This window comes from Zonotrichia albicollis, chromosome 11 (assembly GCF_047830755.1).
Source record: "Zonotrichia albicollis isolate bZonAlb1 chromosome 11, bZonAlb1.hap1, whole genome shotgun sequence".
Taxonomy (NCBI): domain Eukaryota; kingdom Metazoa; phylum Chordata; class Aves; order Passeriformes; family Passerellidae; genus Zonotrichia; species Zonotrichia albicollis.
In genome coordinates this window covers 12,110,071-12,134,162 of record NC_133829.1, presented here as the reverse complement: position 1 = coordinate 12,134,162, position 24,092 = coordinate 12,110,071, and the positions used below count along the sequence as shown (strand labels likewise).

General features: G+C 44.8%; 1 protein-coding gene across 4 annotated transcripts in view; it reads left to right on the top strand.

Annotated features, from left to right (window-relative positions):
• The first annotated feature begins 3,650 nt into the window (after positions 1-3,650).
• The window catches only part of ATOSA (atos homolog A), a 46,869-nt gene continuing 26,427 nt past the window's right edge, over positions 3,651-24,092 (top strand). The window contains exons 1-2 of one of the 4 annotated variants that reach the window (XM_074549363.1): positions 3,651-4,016; positions 4,248-4,517. In XM_074549363.1, coding sequence (XP_074405464.1) covers positions 4,502-4,517 — 16 coding nt within the window. In that variant the 5' untranslated portion in view covers positions 3,651-4,016; positions 4,248-4,501. Of the gene's footprint in view, positions 4,518-16,211; positions 16,327-24,092 lie in introns of those variants that run through there. The other 3 variants (XM_074549364.1, XM_005483332.4, XM_074549362.1) reach the window with 3 other exon arrangements.

Genomic DNA, 24,092 nt, shown 5'->3' with positions numbered 1-24,092 from the left:
TAGGAATGTATTAGTTGTGAATTCATAAATTCCTATAAGTACATAAGTAATTTCTTTGCAAAGTGGTTACTACTGGTGAAAATTAACTGATGGTTGATTATTCATAGGGTTTTTTTAGCACATTTCAAATTTGTTGCATTGTATACTGTACATTCCAGTCTATTCCTGATTGTCTTCACCCTTTTGCAATAATATTCTCCCAGCTGCAGTAGCATTATACCTCATAGGTGGCAGCCATGTCAAAAGCAGTTGTGCCACATCATTTAACAGGCAGTAATTGTTTCCAGGAATCACAGGAATCTTGATCTGCTGCATCAGACATCACTTCTTTGACAGCTAAAGCTGAAAAGACACTTGGGATGGAACTTTAAATACACTCCGTGTCAGGTTGCAGGGACTGTGCCAACAGCCTGCAGTGCTGAAGAAAACACAGCCATACATTAATCTTGGTTTTTTGGTTTCTTTTTAAACTTAATTTCTATATGAACAAGAGTTATGAGAAGTCACTGTGTCATGCTGCCCCAGGTGAGGACATTTTAAAATCCAATGGCCCATTTGAGACAAGTTTCACATGTGGTTACTGTTCACAAGAGAAATAAAGGTCTGGCACATTTCAGGAAAAGGATAGGGTGGCCCTGTTAAGGTTTCCACCAGGAAAGGAGCAGCCACCAAAATTCATGCACTGTTTGTGCCAGAGCCACTTTGTCCACACAGAGGCTACATACAGCCTAAGCTCTCACACCTACCTGAGACAGAAATGGATAAGAAACCTGGTTTTGTCCCTGCTCCCAGAAGTATGTGTAGGTCTAAACTTGGCAGTGGGAGGGCAGTCAAAGTTCTGTTTGTGTTTCTAAGCTAATCCTGCTTTTGTGTGATGTGTAATGCAACCATGTGCTTTTTGGATATTTAACTTGATGCTAAGCTTCTGAGGTCAGAGATTCATTTCAGTACTGTCATTGCTCTCATTAGATTTCCAAGTGTGTGTAAGCAAATTTCTGTGGTGGAAGCCCCTTATCCCATATTTTTTCTGTGTATTCATGTACTATTTTTATTTTTTTTTTGTGACTGGGACAAAAATTATGAGTTCAAGAACATTTTTAGCTGTTTTACCCAAACTGAGTCCACAAATTTGTTTGGGATGTTTATCATTATTTTGCTTTTATTATTACATGGGGAATATTGTATAATTAGATCTCTCAAATAATTTTATGTTCTGCTTTTTTCAGCTCAATTATGTGTCTATATGGTCAAAAGGGAAAAGTCCTTCATCTGAAGTGAAGCAGGACCTGAAGGATGTATCTCAGACATCCCCACGGCTCTCAGGGTCCAGGAATGCACTGACTCAGGAGTGGAAGCTGAACCCAAAGTCTCCTACATGGTCACACAGAGTAGCACTGCACGCCAGATGTGGCTTTCTCTTGTCATATGCCTAAAACTTTTTTTAATGATAAGTGGTTTTCAGGCTGGCAATTAATTTGCCATTGGCTTAAACTCCTAAGAACTACAAGGTAGTGGGAAGCTAGCTGGCTCATTAATTAAAATAGAAAAAAGTATTTTGAGATAGCATTTTCCTGGAAATAGGGTCCGTTTATGTCTGATGAGCTGTTTTATAAAAAGTGCCAAAGTGAGATTAAAACTTTTAAAGCTATTAAAAAATAGTATGTGAAGCTTAATGGCTAAATAGCTACAATTGTAATTAAATAGTAGAAAGGCAGATTTGGTTTTGGCTGTAAAACCAATATTAGAACGAGGTACAAACTAATTTGCAGTGTCCTACAGCAACAATTAGTGTCCTAAAGGATGTGACTTTTCATTAGGATGACTAGGAGGATCTGACAGGTGGCTGAATCATGCCCACTGCAGTCACGCTGAACTTCATCTGCATGCACCCACAGTATTTATTGCTCAGTCAAATTCTTCCTTTTATAATTCTGGATTGCCACATGTGCAATTACATTGCATCCGGCAGAGAGCTCTGAGATCTGTAATTACCAAACACGTCCACAGCAGTCACACAGCAACAGAAGTGACACTCATGTACTCACGAGTGCAAAATCAAAGCACTGAACCTCCCATCTGCCCTGACTGAATTGAGAGGTGTTTACTGCCCAGTTTATATTCTGTGAAGCACCCTCCCAGTGTAATGATACACAACTGATAAATGAGAGAGGGAAATAGGTGCAGTTCACACAAGCCAAACAGTGCAGAACTGAGTTATTCTGGAACTTTACACTCTTTGCAATACCTCCAGTACATGCTCAGCTAGCTGTGAGAAAAGAGTGGCTGTGCAGAGCCCAGATGTACACACATCTGCAGGGATGCTGGCACACTAGAAAGAATCAGGAACTGGCTAGGCCATGCACAAGAGTCAGAAGACTTGAGTATGTATCAGTCACCCTGTTGTAGGGAGTGAGTGCCTCCCATAGGGCCCAGGCTATAGGATGGGATGTCTGTAAACAATCCCAGTGGAAGGAATTACCAGAGTAATGACTGGAGATGTGGCAGGGTCTATGTACATCCCACCTGTAGGACCGTCTAAAAGCATGACACACACTGCATTGTTTCATCTGTCTTTCTGACCGAGTCCCTGTCTGAGTAACAGAGCTGTCCATGGGGCCTGCCCTGGCAGTGGCACAGCCTCCAGGTGAGCTGTACCTTGACATTCCAGCCCTTCTGCAGTACTGCTTCTCCTTTCGAGCAGTTCTTTCTCCTCTCTAGAGGTCACTTTAGCCGGCCTAGATCTGTGCCCCTGGAGAAAGGAGGATCCCCATCACCAGGGCCGCTTGTTTCCCCGTTCTCCGTGGTGCATTTAGCAGTGAGCCTACAGCGATGGGGGGTGATTGGGGCACGGGCAGGGAAGGGGTCTGCACTGGGAGCCCCGGTCCTGAGCTGCTATACTAGGCAGGCCTGACGTGAGCGAAGGCGCCGAACCATCCCTTTCAGTAAAACCTGTATTTCTGCCGGATTAATGCGGTTGTGTAACCGCAGCCCAGCTGACTCCATTGTTCCTCCGCACAATGTTGTTATCAGCGTGAAGTGAGCCATGCCGCCGGGCAGGGCCGGGCGGGCGCGGGCAGCGCTGCCCCGGGGCAGGGGCGGCCCGCAGGGTGAGGGGTGAGCGGGCGGGGGCTCAGCTGCGGCCCGGCGGGCGCTTCACACCTGGGATCGCCGCTCTGCGGACACGCGAGCATTTAACCCCGGCGGCCATGGGCTCCTGCGGGCACACGCGTGGCAGGACACGTGTGCGGGGGGCAGCGGGAAGGAGGCCGGGTAGCGGCTGGCGGCGCTGCGGGAACGGCGCGGGTGAGGGGCCGCGCCAGCCGCCGCCGGAGCCGGGTGAGTGAGTGAGCGAGGGGCCGCTCCCGTCCCCGGGGCAGGAGCCCGGCTGCCACAGCACTTGGAGGGGGGTTAGGGGCGAAGGGACGAGGCCGTTCGCGCACACCCATAAACCCAGCGGCGCCGTTTGCAGCGCAGGGCACGGGTGTCCCGGGACAGCGGGCACCGCGCTCCGGGCGGGACCGGACCGCGCCGTACCGCGGCCGCGCTCTGTTGCTGTGACAACCGAGCTGCTCGACGGCGGGCGGATGGGCGGGCGCGGGACATTGGCCGCCGTGCGGCACGTGGGACTGCTGTGGGCCGGGCAGGCCCGCCCGGGGGCGGGATGAGTGCGGCGCGGGGCGGGCGCAGCGGGGCCCGCGGTCCCGGCGGGCGGTGGTCGCTGGAGGCCGAGTGTGGCGGGTACCCCCGGCTGAGCTGCGCTGCCTCGGCTCGCTCTGCCCTGCCCTGTGCCGTGCCGTGCTCGCCGGCGGGCTGTGATGTGTGTGCCCCGCTCGGCGGGAGGCGGGGAGTGCCCGGCGGAGAGGAGGGGAGTTAGTCAGCGGCGAGGAGGAGGAGGCAGGGCCGGAGGCAGAGCCATGGAGATCCGCGCTGGGCGGGCGGGGCGGCCTGTGTGACCGGGGCGCAGCGCGGGGGCACGGCCCGGCAGCCCGGGGGCAGCGGCGGGGCCGGGCATGAAGGTGCGGCGCAGCCCCTCGCCGCCAGCCGCCGGCCCGTGACGGGGCGGGGGCCGCGGCCCCGACGGGGCGGGCGGGGGGCCGCTCGCTGCCTTCCTCGGGGCAGGCGGGCGGGCGGGCAGGAGGGAGGGGACTCCGGCAGGGGCTGCCGTCGCCCGGGGCCGCGGTGACTCAGAGCCGGCGCGGCCGGGGGTGAGCCGAGGTCTGTTGTTGTGGGATTTTTTTCCCCAGCAGGTTATAAATAGCCCCGCGCGGCGCCGTGTCACGGAAGGACACCCTGGCCGGGCGCGGGCAGAGGCCGCCGGCGCGCAGCCTCCCCCGGCCGGCCCGCCGGCCCAGCTGCCGTAGCGGCGGGGCCGCCTCCCGCCCGCCGTGCCCGCTGCCGGGGCCACAGTGACACCGGCGGCCGGGGCAGCCACAGCCCGGCTCCGCGGGGACAGCCGCACGGCACCTCGGCCCTGTCAGACCTCGCTGAGGCAGCAGGGAAGATGAAGCCGGAACGAGGTAAAGGGCTTATCAGTACATTGCTTTTTGTTTGTTTTGTCTGTAGGATTAGAAGTAGCCCGGTGTTTGGCTTCGATGTTATCGCTCCGTTTCTTTACCCCCTCCCCTGTCATTTTGGGGGGTGGGAAAGGACCCAGGTACTCGGGCTCAGCTCGGGGAATGCCAGTGGGAGCGGGGTGCGGAGGGTGCCCCGCCAAGGGGGGCTCCAGCCCCGTGTCCTGCCTGCCCTTCGGCTTCCCATTGTCTCGGCTGGATGGAAGGAGACAAACGCCGTAGCCGAGTGCTTTTGCTGTGGGAATGCTGCAGTTCGTGTGTCAGACACAGCCGGCTCGTTAGCACAGTCCTGCAGTGCCGAGCCGAGAGTCGGTCAAAGGCAAATCGGGCATCGACAGACAAAGCCAGCAGATGCACAGAAATCTCTAAATATAGCTGAAAAACACCCTGAAAATAACCATAACTTACATCTGTGTTGTTTTATAAACTGACAGTGCTTTTTTTTCCCGGTTATAATGGAGATGTTTCATAACAAGCGTGGTGAAATATAAATTTTTCACGATTATTTGGTTACATCTCATCGGATTACTGACATCTGGTTTTACAGAAAAATCAAGACGGCAGTCTACGTATATGTTTATAACACTTGAGCTCTTTTGCCGTATAGCAACAGCTGCTGATGCCCCTAGAGTTGGAAATATGTCATGACTTCTATTTTGATCCACAGAGCAGTGATTATTGATTCGTGTTAAAGCAAGACATTTTTGAAGAAAATTTTAGAAGTGCTCATTGTAATACTCAGAATGTTAATTAATAACAATAATCCATGTTTCCTAAAGTTTTGATGATTCTATTGATTCTTGGTTTCTTTCAGTTTAAAATCATGTTCTATTTCTGTTATAATCACTTTGGTGTTTTGAGAAACACTTTTATATAGCTGATATTCGTGTATTAAATGCTAACACTTACATGACATACACATCCTAATTAGGTTTGTTAATGACATGTTTGCTAATAGTGACACTGCATACATGACCACTCTCAGGTGGATTTCTTGTTTGTATGTGCTGAAAGGATTATATGGTGTGATGATAGCACAGATAGTACAGAAGCAATCATAAATTAATGGGGTTTAAGTACCATGGTTTTGAAATGGGCCTTTCTCATTGCTTTCTTCCTTGTTTCTTAACTGCTTAAAGCTTCACACTATCTACTGCAGCAAGGCTGGTTGTTTGTAGGATCTTTAGATTTTAATACCAGACACTGAAGTTTGAAAACTGTTTACTGTTAGGGTAAAATTATATTTCAAAACAGCCAGGTAAAATCCAAGTCAATATTTGCAGCTTTAATATGTTCTAATGTAGTGGTTCCACATCTACATGACCTTTGTGTAATCTTTTCTTTAACTTTTAGGCAGAAGGAGTTAGGACACTGCAAACATTTTCAGTTGCTATGTGATAGGTGATCAGATGCCTTTTTTAACCAACCTGTTGTGGAGGCAACCAAACTTGTACAGAAAGCAAGTTATTAGGTTGCTGGGGTATTATTTGTGGGTTTTTTTCTTTCTTTTTTTTTTTTTTTCTTGTAAGCTGGAAGATAATAAATTGAGATTCTTATACAATGTTAAGTGTTTACCATGAACTGGACAAAATCCTTCAGAAGTTGTTTTGAAATTCTTCTAAGATAATTAATGAAAAAGTCTTGAAGTAAATAATGGCTCTTACCAAACGTTGGAGGGTATCTCCAGCCATTTTAGTGGATCCCTCCAGTTTAACTGTGTGCTAATACAGCAGAGCAACACCGTGCACAAAGGGGGTTGTGAAAGTGCTGCCTAAATGCCATGTGCAGCCCACAGAGACTCTTAGGAGGCACGAATCATGCAAATGTTTACATGTGCTGCTTTCTGCATAGCAGCTGTAGCACAGGACACAAGCAGTCAAGTGTGCAGTCACCTGCTTCCAATCGTTGCAGATTAATGGCAAAGGGCAGAGGAGAGGCAGACCACTCAGCTTGCCACAGGTTTCACTGCTCTACAGAGCCTCAAAATCCTGGGAAGACTGTAAGTTCACACTCCAAGTGAAACATAAAGAAGCAGACTTTAAATGGACTTGCAATGTGTTGGGGTTTTTCTTGTTGTTCTTACAAATAATTATATCAGAATCAATTTGGAGCAGAGGGATGCAGTTCTTGTTAGAATTTAACTCAACACTGCACTGAAGATTGTAATGCCCAGGCACATTGGGAAAGGTGTGGTTTAGCCTGTGCTGAGCTACCAGTAAGGTTCTTGTTATCCCCAGCAAAGATGGATGATGCAGGAGAGGAAAGCGGAGATCTAAATGTGCAACTGTTTTTATCAGTGGGAAGAGCTACAGAATGTTTAAATTTAAGGAGGTGAGAGAGATGGGCAGAAATGAAGAAAACGTGGGAATTTGGCCTTAAGGTACTTACCTCTCTAGGAGGGCAAGTTGGGAAATTGCAGCTATAGATGTGTAATGTGTGAGAGCAGTGTGGAGGGGATGGAATATGGAGCTCTGCATAGCAAACCTGCAGAGCAGTTCTGTGGGTGAGGGAGAGCAGGACGAGAGCTTTGAAAGCACAGGTAAACATGTGGACTTGTTCCTTTGCCAGGCAAAGGCATGGGGCACTCCCAGGATGTATCTCATGAGCATCACTCAGGACATGGCCCTCAGGTGGGGTTTGAGTGTGGGAGGACAGTGGCTGCTCTGAGCACATTCCCAGAACTGTCTGTACTGGGTCGAGGGAACACAGTAACCCAAGAACTGATGGCTGCTGCTCAGCTTTACCTTCGCTGTGCTTCAAGGGAACTCTTGAAGCATGTTAAAATACAGTGGTCATGGTTCTTCAGCTGAGCCTCCACTGGTGCCAGGGAGAAGAATCTGCCTTTCTTACATGCCATGTTTTTGGAGTGATGTTTGAGTTTGGAGTTAGTTTTGGTTGTTTTTTGGGTTTTTTTCTTTCTGCAGTAACAACATATCAGGTTACCTGGCTTTGATCCATGATATCATCACGATTTGGTTTCTGCAGTACAGCTGCCTAGTCAGCTGCTTCGTGCTGCATGTTTGGACTGCTGTTTCCTTTCTCAAGTACAGAGCTTTGCTCTTGCTTCTATTGAACTTCGTTCTAATGACTTCTGGTCGCTTGGGCAGTATATTGAGTTTGGAAGACAGAATAAGGCTTTGTAGCAGAGAGCTTGCAAAGTTTTCCAGCTCAGCTTTGTTCATAAACTGTGTAAACACACTGTTTCACCATCAGCATTAATGAAAACATTGCATAATGTCAGTGATAGCTTGCTGCCAAACTCAGAAGGCTTGTTATGTACTCTTAGAGTACACTTGGTGCACAACTGGAAAACATCTTGTGGTTTAGATGAATCTACACTATAGTCATATTTTACTGTGGAAATGTTACAAGACATCAAAAGTTTTGCTATAGTCTAAATAGCTGGGAGTTATTGCTCCTTCCTCCTCCCTCATTGCATGAATGATCAGTTAAAGGAGGAGGACAGGCTTGTTTGTCTCTAAATGCATGCTGGCTGGTTTTTATCACCTTATTCTAGTCTTTTCTTACTTTCTTATTGCCTTGCTTTGTTTTTCCTCTATTTGTGTTCTCTGTGTAGAAACTATTTTGTTTTCACTTACAAATGAAACAAAAAGCAGTCCTTTCTTACTTTCTGAAGCATTAATTCCCTTCTTGAGATGATCCTAATTTACAGAAATTACTTTCTGTCTACAAGAGAGGAACAAGCAGACTGAAGATTGCTTTTTGTCTTCTTCCTTCTTTGCAAGTCAAACTTGGCTATGTGCCTCAGGGTCTGTTTGTAGTAACTGGGTTAAGGAACTTCTGCCACATTACTTGGTAGGTTGGTGTGAAAAGAGGTAACTCTTGGTTCAACAAAAGTCTGTTTACTGCCTCCTGTGGGAAACATGGCTGAGGCATTTTGGGATCGATCTGTGGGGAAAGCTGGAGGAGAGATTAATGAACAGTTGATGGAATTTAGAGTTTTAGGAGGAAGGATGAGGAGGCATGGGACTCAGGGGAAGTGAGCTGAACCAGTGTGTTCAGTTGTGGAGTTGGTTGTTAATTTCGGAGATGTGGGTAAGGCCCTTGTTTTTATAAGCATAAAATATGCCCTATATTAACTGGGGAAGATGTTATGGAAAACTTTTTAGCAAAGATGACGTGCTACAGAGAATGCAGATTAGGAAGTGAAAATATATATTGAAAAAGGATGAGTGTTGTTTTAGTGTCCTATATTGAACCGTGATCCAGACACTTTAATTTTGTAGTATCTCCTCAGTGAAATGTCACAAAGCACTTAAACTTTTCCACGGCAGAATGATGCAGGCAGTCAACAAAGTAATAAAGTGGAAATAAGCTGCTTCCTGCTCGGTGGAGCTGTCACTCCAGAGGCGCTGAGGCAGCGCCCGGGGCTGGGTTGCCACAGGTAAGTGCAGGTTGGGTGCTGATGAGCCGGGCTGACGCTGTGCCTGCCCCAGGAAGCCCCCGGGCAAACCGGGCACGTGTGGCCAGCTGCGTGTGCCGGGAGCCTGCTCCTCCTGCCTGCCGATAGAACCTGCTTGTTCTCAGAGAGAAACAACACCTGAAACTGCTCACGGTAAAACCCCACCGAGCCAAGCAAACTGACAGGTGCTGCACTCACGTTCCTTTAATGGGCCATGGAGCCGCCCAGCTCTACTCTTTGGGGAGAGCAGATTTGTCCTGAGAACAGATAGCATATAGATACAGGATATGAGTGGACAGGAACAGGAGCCTTTGTTTTTTAATTGAGGGTGGAGTCTAGATGCTTTCAATACAGTTCTGTCCTTGCACCTGTAAAATGGCAGTATAAACTCTTTTTATTAAATTTCTACCTCAAACGTTTAACTTGGAAGAATTCTTAGCTTTTAGGTGCTTAACTTTTTAAAAATTTTAGGCACCAAAAAATTTAAAGTGTATTTATTTGTAGAATGGAAAATCTCAGGTTTTAATTTGAAATCCCAGCTTAGTTTTCTTACCTGTTCTGCAATTCGTACCTAGCTATTGACAGCAAAGCAAGTCTTCCTGTTGCAAAAGTATTTCTTGGGTTGAAGGGTGCTTTTATCATTGTTCAGCAGTGAGGGTTCTTCGTGGCATACCTGTTTCTGAGAGAGAACCATCCTGGTAACAACTTTGCCATTTTTTGGTAGTTTGCTTGGTGTTGCCCATATTAGCTGCCTTTAGCTGTTGCTAAAAGAGATGCTGCTGGGGTGGCATTTAGGTGGATATTTTGGGGACTGTGGATATGCCAAGCCCATAGGCTTGGCGTGTATAAACTGACCCTTCTGACCATATTCTTAACTTGCTGCAGTGAGAAACTTTGGCATGTCAGTTCAGATCCCTGGGGTGAAACATATTAGGTTGGACTTTGCTGTTAAGGGCAGTGTTGACATTATTATTGGATCTGAGGTCTGCCAGCTTCTAAATGTTTTTAAAAATAAGCTAACATTTATAAATACAGATTCTCATGAGAGATAAGAGTTTGCTGCCAAATGAAATTCTACTTATTAAAATTAGAAGTCTTCTGTGAAAACAGAGTAACTGACGAGAACAAACCAGCTATATGACATTTGTTAAAAGAACTTGCTCTGTCTGCTTCACTGTTTATAAAATGTTTCTTTGGTATTTTGATGGACTTCTACTAATAGCAGCCATTTACTGGTGGAGAAATAGCCATAACCTTTTATCTTTTCAGCAATAAGTTTAAGGTAACAGTCCAGCTATTCTTTTAGTCCATCAGGTCTTGTAGTTTAATTGTAAATATAGTGGTAGTTCTTGTCTCCATTCCAATGTAATACTTGATAAACTATGTTTTTTAGATTTTTTGAAATTGTCTCACATCATTGTCTTTCAAGGAGGTGGTAAATTGTTCAGTCTTTGCAGGTCATTTAAATGTAATGTTTAGACAGAAGCCAGTTTTTAAGTTAAAATTGTTTTAGAAGTGCATGTACAGTTGCATGCTTACCTTTGTACTACCCAGTACTAAAACTCCATGTATAAGTAGGCAATTAAGGATGAATGCAAATACAGAAGAGTGCCTCTTGGACCTGGGTAGGTAGCTGGACTTTGGAAGACTTCACTTGCATTACCTATTCCTTTTTCTGCTGGTCTCGTGCAGGGTGGCATGACTACAGCTACAAGCACATGGCTGAAGCCATGTGAGTTATTCTTGCTCTGCAATCAGAGCTGTACTGAGATTGGAAGAGATTTTTTTTTTTACAAAGGCTACTTGTAAACAGAATAATTGAGTTGTAAGTCATGAAAATTCTCCATCTTTTCTTAACAATTCAGAGTTAATCTGACCAAGACCAAGTCACTTGTATTAATATATTTCCTTCTATGTTAAATGGGCCTGACCAGTTCTTTGGCTAGTGATTTTTCATGCTAGCTTTGGGATCAAAGCTGTTTCAAGTTGCTGTCTGGGATGGTGTTACACCATCACATTAACTCAAAATGCAAAGATGTAATAGGGTAGTGTGAAGATGTTCTTGGGGATAATTTGGAGAGGGAGCTGTGTGTGAGGCAGCTGGACACACAGGGAAGGAGCACTCTGCATACATGAAATACTAATGGCATTTAATGTCTGAGCTGATTGTAACAGTCCTTGTAATGAATAAAGGCAAACAAAATAGCCTCACTGAGAAATCTTCTGAACAACTTTGTTTCTTCAGGAGCAGTGAGGGGAGCTCTTCTCCCCCATACACATTTATTTTGGTTTGGCCACTTTTCTTTCGTGGGCATGTAGTCTCTCTCTGTGCAGGGATGTAGTACCAGTAACCATGGGGCAGCTGAGCTTCCCTCTTAGCAATGATCAAAGTGTTTCCCAAACCCATTGGCTTTTTCTAAGGAAAAATCAAGTTGGATTTTCTTCTGAGGCATAAAAAAGGGAGAATATATCTGAAACAGGGACTCTGGTTGCACGTGAGCAATGTCATCTGTTTTACATTACACAAGTTAGTGATCTTTTTTTTCCATCAAGATCCCTGGGAACCAGGTTGTTAAGTAAGTCCATTTTGGATAGTGAACTACTTTAGGGAGTCTATGAGCAGGTGACTGCTTGTGCTAATTTAACCTCTTAATGGTGCTTGCTGTGTATGCAGGGATTCCTTTTGCCCACTAATGAGCTTTCAGGATTTCTAGGACGTATTTCACACTTCTCTGTGCTGTAACAAATCAAGCTTCTTTCATAGGATGCTGTGCAAGTATCAACTTGTTTTGTGTAATGGGGGCAGGAAGGGCAAAAAGAGACACAGAACTTCAGTGAAATTGAGGGTGGCAAGTATTATTTCATATCCTCAGTACAGTCAGCACCATGATGGGAGGTGGTAGAGAGGCAGCTGGTTTCTTCTGAGGGACGAGGGAAGGAGAGGTGCAGGAAGAGCTGCTGTGGTCAGCCTGGTTTTTTTCAGAGCAATGGGAAGCCCTTCTCCCCTGCCAGGTATTGTTCTCCTTGATTCCCTGCCAGGGCACCAGCCCAGCAACGCCAGTGAAACAAACCATGGCTCAAACTCACACTTCAGGCAGGTCAGCAAGTTTGGTGGAAGGCTTTGTTTGCAGGCTTGGGGGGCAGAGAGGGTGTGTAAGAGCAGAATCTGAGTAAATGTCTGTGATGGCTCCTTGCCATAACTTCTGTGTTAACAGAGAGGGAAGTTCTGATATGTTGAGCTGATGCTTTTTTTAATGTGCAGTTTTCTGTAAAGTCACAAGTACTGGTGCATTTCCTTTGCATGTTAGATCTGAATCTCTAGAACTCCTGAATCTTCAAGACTTCTTGTTTACTTTTCTTTATTTTTAAAATTTTCATTAAGTAGGTGAATTTGAGGAAAGGGGAGAAGAGAATAGTTGCATCAAGAAGGGAAAAACTTCAGTAGAGTGATGTGGAATAAAAGAGGAGGAGTTTCCTATCAGTAGGAACTGCACAGGGACAAAATTGTGAAGGTCAGCATGGACTGGGAATGCAGTTAGGTTAGAGGGATTGATACCAACACTCATTCTGTTCAAAGGTAAACCCTTTTTTCTCTGCTGTAAATGTCTTTAAAATTGATCTTCAAGTATATTTTCTATATATAGAAAGTTTTCCCACTTCAGTTACCTTTTAGTGAAAAGTATGACTTTGTTTTGTTGTAATCTGAGGGGGAAACAGCTTCTTCCTTGTGAAGCACATGCTATTTGAATCGCCAGAGGAATTTTGTTTACTGTGGGGAAACCATGAGAAACAAAGTATCTGGAGAGCTACTATTGGAGGATAGGCCTGGGTAATGGTTCTGTACTAGCAGTAGTACTCCTGGTGTAACTGTACTACATAGTTGTACTAGCACTAGTACTCCTGGTGTAACTGCCTACACCGTGCTAACTCAAGCAAGGTGTGGAGGACCCCTCTGAGGACTCTGCTGGTAAAAAGTGGAGGAGTAAAACCAAATAGCTAGTTCAGGAGGAGTAGCTGATAATAGTGGAAATGTCTGAAGGCAAAGTTCAGTGTAGAACTGCTAGAATGCACACCTGGCTCACCTTGCACCAAGCACTCAGGCCAGTCATGACTGGCTGTTATTGTGCTGCCTCTGGATGTTTGCTACCAGAGCCTTGCTGAATTAACAACTCGCTATGAGAAAGTATTTTGGATCCATGGCAGATGAAAGTTATGGTCCTTGATGTGCATTGTATGTTCTTTCATCCCATCCTCATGTTGAGAAGATGTAGTGGCCTTTTATAAATGTTTTAGGACACTTTTTGTGAACTGGCAAAATTAATTCTTGTGTAAGTTTCTAGTATGAAATCTAAGCAGCTTTATATTACGCACTAATTTTGCTTTCAGCTTCTCTAGGTGTACTGTGGACTGTAGGTAGCCTTTCTCACTCAAGAAATTTGAGTTTGGGCATAAGCAAGAGAAAAACTATACACAGAGTGTGAGTGGTGTATCTAACCATCTCTTTAACATGCATTGCAAGCATCAAGAACTGACCTCAGCTTTGCTCTGAGGAATTGAGCATCTGTACTGGGAGAAGGGGAATAAAGCTGTCTACATGAGAGCACTTGGTGGTTTTGTGTTCTGCAAATTAGTAACTCAATCCAAAATGTTTCAAGGAAGGGATGTGTTAGTGGAAGTGTATTTTTATTTTTAGCTTGTCTCCATGACTAGGCTGTGTAAACATAAGGGGCTATGGAGTCACTTAGGCTTTGCTCCTTAGGGGTCACATGCACACCTTGCTTTTCCTGCACAGGGGAGGGCTGGAACCTGAATTAGAGTGTTTTTCTGAACTGGCTCATTACTAGACAACCTGTGCTTTGGTATGGCCCTTCAAAGGTTGAATTGAGTGTTTTTTATAATGTAGGGATGATGCCAATTATGTCAATTGGCAAGTGCCTCTGAATTGATGTGTAATTCACTTGATACTGAGATGAAGCATGCTTGGCTCTGATTTCCTCCTTTATAGAATGTGTAGGGCTGCTTATTCCCAAAGTGTTGGGATAAAATCCACAGTTACGAAGACCTCACCTTTTTCATTTTTAGAAGTGTTTCATTTTTAGAAGTGTTCATTTTTAGAAGGTGGGTTAAAATACACTCTGGTTATCTTGATTATTGCCTGTCATTTTGCACAGTGTTAGATCTGTGAGCATAGTAGTAGTATTTGAAGTGCAGGTACTTTATGATGGTGAAGTATGCAGCCTAGGATAAAGTCCTGTGCATGCCTCTGTGTGCTACCATATTCTCTTGTAAAGCATCTTGTGCCTCTGGAATTTGTGGGAGTGTGAGAGATCCAATAAATGAGTAATGTCCTTCAAGGTAGGTTTTGTTTTGGTAGAATTTCTAATATTGCAGTTTATAAAATAGTTGTGCTATTAGGCCGGATGAGTTCACTTCTGGGGTGTTTGTCCACAAACAGGCATAGAGCTCAGCTCAGTGCACCTACAGCTGGTTTAGGACTGTAACCTTAAAAGCTGGAGTGTCAAGAAGCTGTCCTACTTTTACTGTACTTGGAGAATACGTGGTGCGAAAAGGATCTTTGTGGTTGTGCTGCAGCAGTGCAGTGTGGGGAGACTGTTGAGGAGCAGTATGGTGGGTAGGTGTGCCTGTCATCTAGAGACAGCTGCTCATCACTAAAACATTGTTAGCTGGCCTGTAAAAACACCTGGTGGCTCCTGAATGCTGTCTGTGCTGGCCTCTGTGGGAATTGACTTGGGTGTTGTTGCTCCTGTCTCTTGCTAGCAAAACTAAACATACTGTGTTTACTAATGTGATAAATATTACTCTTACCCCTCCCATTCCTCCTGTAGATACTGAATAACTGTTTTATAGAAAATCGTCTGAGTACTTTTCTCAAATGCTAGGTAGTTTCTTGATGAAGAAAACCTGAAATTGCTTTTTCAGACAACTGTGTGAATGACAGTTGTTTTTATAAAAGTAAATGTTCCATGAAGGAAAAATACTTGGAAAGCAGACAGGTAAAATAAAATATACAGGAAGCTTGAATGTCAGTGACTAATGAAATGGTATGTTTTGCATCTAACTCTCTGTAAGGCACTATCTGTATGTGAGATCTTTAAATGGGCCAGCTAACAAAAGGTATCTGACCTTCCTCGGATAAAACGTCTACTTAAAAATTTTGTATAGACTTTGTTTTCTTGCAACCACAGCTAAATGATACTGGTATGTAAACTGTGAGTGGGGAAAAGTAATTTTGTGAAGTGGCTTGTTTTCCATGCTCTTGAATGGGTTAGTGAGTGGTACTGGGTTTTGAATGTGGTTGTGTAGTCTGGTTTGATCTGGACTTTTCATAGTTCTATGGTATCTAATTACAGAACAAGGGTTTTAGTCGTGCTTTGTGATGTGGTTAGGCTAGGAGTGAGATAGGTTTTTTGCACTGATTATGTTAATATGGTACTGTCATCTGACTTTAATACTTATAAATACGTCAGAGCTGGATGAAATTGTTTAACGTAGCCAGTACGTTGTTTAGACTATATCTAAAATAGCACATGTTGTTTTGAGACTACTCTCTTGAAACATCCTCATAAATTAGTCCTCAGAAGTGCCCATTACAAATACTGAAGTAAGAGCGGCAGTAGTGCAAGGAGAGCTGGATCCTGCTCCCGCTGTGTGCTCCGGGAGGGTCACAGGAGTGCGGCGGCCGAGCCACTCCCGAGTGGGCTGAGCAGTGGAAAAACAGCGGTGGGAACTTGGCTGGCGCTGCCTGGCAGGAGAACGGGCTGGCGGCTTTTTCCGCTCCAGATGTGAATATTCATCACCTCACAGCCCGCAGCTGGGGCTGGCTCTGCGGAGCGCTGCTGCGCGGGGACATTCCGTGTGCGGTGCCAGCGCACAGACAGACAAACACACAGGCTGACACACCGCTGCTGCCGCGGGGAGCGCGGTGCCAGCGCACAGACAGACATACAGGCAGACACGCATCGGCTGCTCCCGCTGCTGCTGCGGGCAGCGCGGTGCCAGCGTGCCCGGGGCAGGGGAGCGGCTCCTGGCATCCCCTCCGCGGGGTCCCGGTAACGCCGGTCCCGGTTGCAGAGCGCGGCCCCGGTGGTTTGCGTGCGGCGGGCCCGCCCCGCTCACCTGGCCCGGGCGGGCGCGGGGGCCGGGCCGGGCCGTGCCGAGGGGCCGGCGCTCGGCCGCGGGGCCAATCGGCGGCCGGCCCTGTTGCTATGCGCGCCCCTACTCTGCCTCCTTTGTGGAGGATGCCCTGGGCACCCAGCCGCCCGCGCCGGCGCTGCGGGGCTCGCTGCGGGAGCGCCGGGCCGAGCGGACAAGGTGTGTACGGCAGCGAGCCCCGCGCCTCGGGACGGCCCGGCCCGGCCCGGGGTGCCGGGGAGGGGGCCGGGCGGAGCGGCGGGGGGAGGCTGGAGGGCCGGTGGCACCGGCCCGGACAGGCTGCAAGGCGTGAAACAAGTTCAAGCTGTGTAACTCAGGGCAGTCGGCAGCTGTTGGCGGTGCTTGTCTGAGAAAGGTGATTCGAAACCCACCTATACTGAGTGTGTAACAAAGTTTGCCTCTCCGGCTGAGTCTGTAAACAGTTCCTTTAGAAACCCGAACCAGACATTCTTCCTTTCCTTCCGTGTACTGAGCCTATGAAAGGCTGAATTTCTCTGAGTTGGGGGTTGGCTTTTCGTTTTCGTTTTCTAACGTTCCCTTAAAGGAAAGTAATGGACAGCCTAAAAATTAACTCGGTTAATTCATTAGCTTGTAAGGGCAAGAGTATTAAATGTCCTGGAACAGGAGGGGAGGATTTTTAAGCCTTAAAAGTGAGACGCTGGGTAAGTGTCAGCTGTGCTAACAGTTGTAGTTAGTGTAGCCATATGTAACTGTTTGACTCTTCATTGTTATGAGAAAAAAAACCAACCTCTTCCCCCTCCCAAAAACACCCTGAAGCTTAACTGAGTTTCTTCTGTGCCTTGTTATGTAGGTCAAGTTTCTCTCTCCTCTTTTTTTTCCTCCAGCAGGAGGAAACTATTACAGTATTTTGATTTCTGCTAGAAACAATGCATGAAACATTATTAGCCCTTTGCCACTACTTGTTTGTCTTGGGGCAAATGAAGCTGATGCAAATATGTCAGCTTTGGGGGCAATACAAATATGTATTTTTAATTAGCATCTTACTGGTTGCTCACCTATATGGTATAAAAAGCTAATTAATGTTATACTGAACTCAATGAAGAATTGAGGATTATCTATTGCTTTTTATGCTAACTTGTTATCTAAAAATGTCAGTGTTGCTCTGACCAAGTACTTGCATATATATATATATATATATATATATATATATATATATATATATATATATATATATATTCATCCTGTGTCTGTCTAGAGCTTGTTGATATTCCTCTGAAAAGTGCAAGAGCTCTAATTTAAGTGAGCTTGCTGACATTGGATGACCCCCTCCTGGCACGGGAGGAGGAATGACTCCACTAGTGTACTCTTGTGTTTTGTGTGGGAATATTGGCTTTGAATCACTGAAGCACTGCTTTGTAAAGTAGTAAGGAATTTTGAGAGGACAAAGTGAAATTTCATAATAACATAGATTAAATTTTAAATATGTGAGTCTGCCATTTTGCTATGTGGAAAATTGCCATGTATTAGGGAAGAGGCGGGCAAACTAGATTCTTGGCTAAAATTCTGTTAAGCCTTTCAGTTTTGACCCTATGTAAAGTTTTATTATTTGGAGTACCAGAAAACTATTAGAGCTTAATAACATGACTTACAGCACAGAAACTTGTAAATAGCTGAATTGTGCTGTGTGACACAGTTCAATTCTAAAACTATCAAAAAAGTTCTTTTGTTTTATGCATTCAAAATTCCATAGTAGGCTCTGGTGTCCATTTTAAAGCGCAGTCTTTTACACAGCTTGAAAGTTGTAATGTCCTCATTTATCCTCCCAAATAAAATTTAAAAACAATTTTATGGGCCTGGCCACTCTCCCAGAATTTTTTTAAATGGGAAGCATATATTGTCTCTTTTGTAACTTTTTTACTTTTGCAGGTTACTGTTTAACCACTTAAGGGCAGGCGTTGTAGGTGAAGGTTAATAGCATTGGAAAAATGACCCAAGGAGCTTCATGCTGCTCCACCATCATCAGTTCATCTCTCAGAGCTCCTTGCATTTCTCAGGAAGAAGTACAGTCTGTGCCTTTGGTCTGCCAGCCTTATGCCTCTCCCTCCACCCCACCCTCTCAATAATTGGGGCTGCATATACTGAAACCTGCTGAAGCTGGAGGTAGCCTTACTAGCTAGGAGGAGGATTTTGGGTGGTCAGACATGTTCTGACAAAGTTCCACAAGATATATTACCCACCACTTAGATGACAATGAATGGTTTGTAACATCAAAGTTTTGGGAGATCAAGTAGCACAAAGAGAAGATGAGTACAAAAAAGAAGCTGCAGTAGAAGAGGTCAGATGTTATGAAAATAGTTTGCTCTGGGCTTTTTGTTTTGTCTTTTTCTGTGTTTCAGATAAAATAATGGCATTCTTAATCTGCATTCCTCACCTGAGGACACTTCCTAACAAGTCCTGTGCTTTTTCTCCTGTGTGCTTTTTTCATTACCCTGATAGTTCTGTTCTAGCAGCCGAGCTGCAGAAGTGTTCAGCTCGTAGGTGTGATTTCTAACTGACATGATGTTGTAATAAAGCTATAGGAATATCAGTTCCTACTTAACCTGCATACTATAATGTTGAATGTCTTGTCCATTAAAATAAAATTATTGAATTCTTGGTTGTTTCTATCTCTTCTCGCTGTTATTGCTTTTTACAAGCTTTATAATTATCAGTGCATTTGCACCCTTAGGTTTGTTTCTCATTTTCTTGTTTTTCACTTATTTTGGGGAAAAAAAAAATTGCAGCTTAGTGGCATTGTAGGTGCCTTACAGGTAGGCAGAAAATGTGCTTAATAGTTCTTCCCCAGGATTATTTATCTTGAGTTTAGTTATGCCATCAGTGTTCACATTCTTGTTGGAGTTGAAGGAAGCCTCTCAAGTTGATGTGGTCTGATAGTGAGAAAGCTGCCCTGGACATATTTCTCCAAGCCTTCACATGTGAAGTCAAAAATATCTGTAAAGGGGAATTTTCCTGAACGTGCTAAGAGGAAAATCTTTTCAGGCACTTCTAGACTGTTCAGTTGCATCATTCTCTTTTGAATCACAAGTAATGACACTGTGTTCTTGTTCTGGATCTCTAAACCCTTGTATTATATCAGATCTGTCCTATGCATGTGTGGTTGTATCTACCCAATCTCTCATTTTTTTAGCCTGAGAAGGCATCTCAGCCTGTGCTGTCTCTGAGCCGTGTTCTGCTGCTCTGAAAGTATTTGTGCATATAACAGGCTGCTGGTCTGCTTGTCATCATGAAAGACAGTCCAGCCTGGAAAATAGTCTTGTTATTGGGATGTGTCTTCTGATGCCCTGCAACTCTCTGTATTCCACATAAGTATTTTTCAAAATTTTCTTCCACTTTGTAATTTTGGAGGATCTGAGTTTCGCTGGGTGTACCTGTGAACAGAGTGCTCTGAACATATGTTAGGGTGTTAAATGACTGAAACAAGGACTTCCTGCTGGAGGCCTCTTCCTTGCCCCTAATTGTACTGGGTCTTGGTTTTTTGGGTATTTTTGGGGATTTTTTTGGTGTTTTTTTTTTTTCTGTGTGTTCTTTTATGAAGTAGTTTTAGGAACAGTGAGATGCATTGTTCCCTTTTGTCACTGTACAGCCTCCCACTTTCTTATTGAGGGTGTGATGAGTGAGGAGCAACAAGACTGGCCTGCTTTCCTAGAATGAGACTCCGAGTATTTTTCTTTAGGTTATGCAGATTTAAATGAAGATAGCAGAGTAAAGATAAGGTAAAATGCTTTTAAATCCAAAATTCTATGCTTGGAAATCAATAACTAAGTTTTGTTTTCTTCATGTATGCAGCAAGTAGGCAAACATATTTCAGATTCTCTCAGAGGATGAAAGACAGTATTTACTTGTTAACAACACATGGATGCATCAATGCTATTCATCCTCTGAAATAAAACTACAAAACTTTTCTTTTGCTATATCAAGAAGTTGGGATAAAGAAGATTGAGGGATATTGTGGAACTTTGGGAAGATAATGCAGAGTGGAGTGTACTTAAATGGAGGGATATAGCCTCTCTTGGAGTTCAGCCACATCATCTACTGTCTGATGAAATTCTTTTCAAATTGCTGTCTAACAATAAAGCTGCTGCTTCTAGAGGTTGGTGTCTGCCTAAGTGTTTGCTTTTTTTCTTGGTGAGAAAGGAGAATATTGGCCAACTTGAAGTAATGGTGGTCGTCCTACCTGAAAGATAACTGAGCCCTCAGATGAATTTCCTTTAATTAGGAGATTTTCAAAAGGGCCGAAGGTGGGGAGACTTAAATAGCAAGCACCAGTGCTAACAAGCAAGACTGTTGTTAAATAGTTAATAACAGATGGCTGAACTTCTGATGCAAATGATGAGACAGAGCAAGAGAAGTTCTCTACATCCTGACCCAGCAACTCCTCACTACTGCCATGGCAACTAACACGTTGTACTCTCCAGTTTTAGCAAAGTTTATGAAACTCAAGATAACTTGTTGGTTTTATGACTTTAAAACAAATTTTAAAAGGCAAAGCAAACCAGCTGGAGAAGGAGAAAAGGTAAACTAAGAATATGTGGATATGAATTCCTAGAGGCTTTGTGTATTGGAGTTCCTATAACATCTTTCCAAAAGATGTCTGAAGTACTGTATACTTTAAAATGCCTGGCAGTTAAAACATCAGTTTAAATGCAGAAATTTATAATCTGAGCAGATCTCTCTGAATGCTTTCCATTTAACTAAACATGAAAATTGCCTCATGCAACTTGAATGGCATCACAAAGGAGAAAGGGAGCAGGAGGTAAGAAGCTCTCTGCCTTTGACCTGGGCATGGTAGGGGTGAGGAGGAGCCTGTGGTGGGGTGGATGTGACTTCTCCTCTGGCTCCCGCTGCCCTTGGGCTGTGTGAGCAGGATGCTGGAAGTGCCCCAAGTGCTCTCTTATTTTTACAGTGAAGTTACTCTGTGGGTGCTGTACCTACTGTAGTTAAATTCAAACGAGAATATATCAATATCTCTTTTTAGGGTAAGACATCTGAAAGATTGTTGTTTTAGACTAAGCTTCATGGCACTGGAAGTACCATGGAGGGTGGGGTTTCATTTGGGAAGTCATGAACAGAGCTGTGTATATAACTGAGTTCAGGTCACTTCTCATACAGCAGGAACAACCTGTTGTCTCTTTTATCAGTGCTGTTAAGGACATGTAGATTCCTCAGCTTTTGCTGTGTTTGTGAGGTACATCTGTGCTTGTGGGTCTTGACTACAGCAGTGGCTTCTTTACAGAGTGAAGGAAGTACTTCATGTAGTTGTGTACCAAGCCTCTGTATTCTCAGGCTGTGTTTGCTCTCTGTTTTGTGTTGCTGTGTCAGATGGATCAAGGACTTCTTCCTCCTCCAGGTGTGTAACTCAGTCATAAGAGGACTTAAAGAGAAGGGAAGCAAATTCATGGCGTTATTTGTTATCTGTTGTACAAATTAAGACTCCCACTTGGGTATCTGTACTTTACTGGGTACTCTACAAGCATGGAACAAAAGACTGTCCTCACCTCAGACCTTATGCAAGTATCAAACGCTAAATCAATGGCTTCCAACAGAGGACTGTGTGGAGACAAAGGGATAATACTGATGGAGACAGATAAACTGTGCTCCCACAGGCTAACAAGCCTTTATCACCGTAATGGAGAAGCTGCAAAGCAGAGTCATTTTAATCAAGAGTGTAGAACAACACAGGGGGAGTGAGGACTGGTGATTAAAGTAATCACAGGCCAGTTTGCTGCAGTAGTGAGTGGGTGACAACAGGAATGCTGGTAAGCCATGGAGGATCTTGAAAGGAGAAGAAAAAAAGGTAATTTTCTTGTTATGAAAGATGATATTTTAAGAGACAAAAAGAACAGGAAAATATGGTTTCCTGTTAGGCACCAACCAGAGGTACCTTACAAGGCTGGGTGGTGATGAGGCATAATCTTGTGTGTGCCTTTTTCACACAGATTCTGTGAGAAATCCTGCGGGCAGTGCTGGCTCTGCCCTGGGCAGGCAGATAAGGCAGTGCCATCTGCTCGCTGTGGCATTCACGTGGGCAGTGCCCAGCCCAGAGGTCCCCACTGGCAGGGCAAGCTTCCAGCTTGGACTGTGAGGAATTTATCTCTGAGGAAAATCTTTGGATTTCAGACAAACGTTTTTCCATACTCGAGAGGAAAACCAGCTCATGCTAAAAGCAATTCTCTGAATGCTGTTTGCTAGGGATTCAGCCCAGCAAGGAGGTGAACCCAGTTTGCATGTTTTTCTGGGGATAAAGAGGGCAGGTTCCTTGTTGTCTGGGTTCCCATGCCAGATTCTGATGCTTTCAGAAATTTCTTCAGCCACTAATTCAGATGGTAAGAATAAAATGTTCTGTGCTAAAAATCTCTCAGATGTGTTTTTTATTAGTTCTTGAAGATAAGTGATTGCAAAAAACCAGCTGTTTACAGTAATAGCCAATGTAATCAGATACTTCTAAATGGAAACTTTAAGTCTTTTTGACTACTCTTCTGTGCTTGCTGTTTTCTTATCTCTTAGAAAAAAATCCTCTTTCTCCAACAAAATTATGCATTGTTGTCCCCTGATAATAACAAAATTTATTTTCTTTATTGATTTCTAGTAGAAAATCTCTGTATAATGGTTTTGCTAATGGGAGGGTTGACAAAATAAGTTATGAGTATCAGGCAGTTGGATTCTGGAATGTTTGTGAAGGGCTTTTGTTTTTTTACCTGATGCTTAACTTGAGCATTCACAATAATTTATTAGATCTGTTAAACCTGACAAGTGGGCAAATCCTTAATGTTGCCTGAACTGTGTTAGTAGCTGAAGTTAAGCTTTTGGTATATCTGAGCTGAATTCATCTTGGAACAATTTTTCCTGAAAGAAAGTAATTTTGGTATTTTCTGATTGAAGTTGCATTGGATATTTACTTTGGGCATTCATACTTTTTCTGCTGGTTCAAAACTCAGCTTTCTGGGCTTTTTCCCCTGCTGTTTACTTTTAATTAAATATATAGTTGTGAATTATCAAGGAGAAACTAAAGTAAGCTTTTATTTGTTTGTCTGCCTTTTCCCATGGCAATTTGTTTTGCCCAGATACAAAAGAGGCTGGGGAGGGCCTTGAGCTTTGACTGGATAAAAACTGTTATTCTTCATGTGCTGCTCATGTTCACTATTTTTAGTGTAGTGTTTTGTTTTTCCTAATAATTTATTACTCTGTCCCTTGACTCACGGGTCACCTGATTTCAGAGCACGTGAGCAGGCTTTGGATCCTTTCCTCTTGTATAACCTGATAGTTTATCTCGAGGAGCAGGATGCTGCTGCTGCTGGGGAGATTGGCCTGCAAGTGGCTGTGCAGGGTGAGCCCTGTCCCTGTGCTTCTCTGGAAAGAACGTTCCAAGAATCCTCAGTACAGGGTGTTACAAACACACGTGCAGCCAATGAGCTCCAGCCCAGCCCGGTGGGTGACTCCAGGTCAGTGTCGTGCAGGGACACTGCCTGCTGTCCCCACCGTGCAGGGACACAGGGACACTCTGCCTGCTGTCCCCACCGTGCAGGGACACTCTGCCTGCTGCCCTCTCTGCGCAGGGACACTGCCTGCTGCCCTCCCTGTGCAGGGACACTTTGCCTGCTGCCCTTGCCATGCAGGGACACTTTGCCTGCTGTCCTCACCGTCCCTGCCTCACTCCCTGCCAGCAGCAGCCCTGAGCCAGCCTTTCCCCCTCAAGGGAGAATTGTTTTCAGCAGATACATGGTGAATACACCAGTGTTATCCCTGCTCCAGCAGTGTTAATTTCGGCACTTGGTGTGAGTGTGCTGTGTCTGGGATTGTCAGAAGCTTGTTTTGTTCTGTGAGGTGCCCAGTGGCTGGATGGCTCTGGTAGCCTTCAAAGATGCAGTGCAAGCCTGGAAGGATGGTTGAATGAAGGGGAGAGGGAA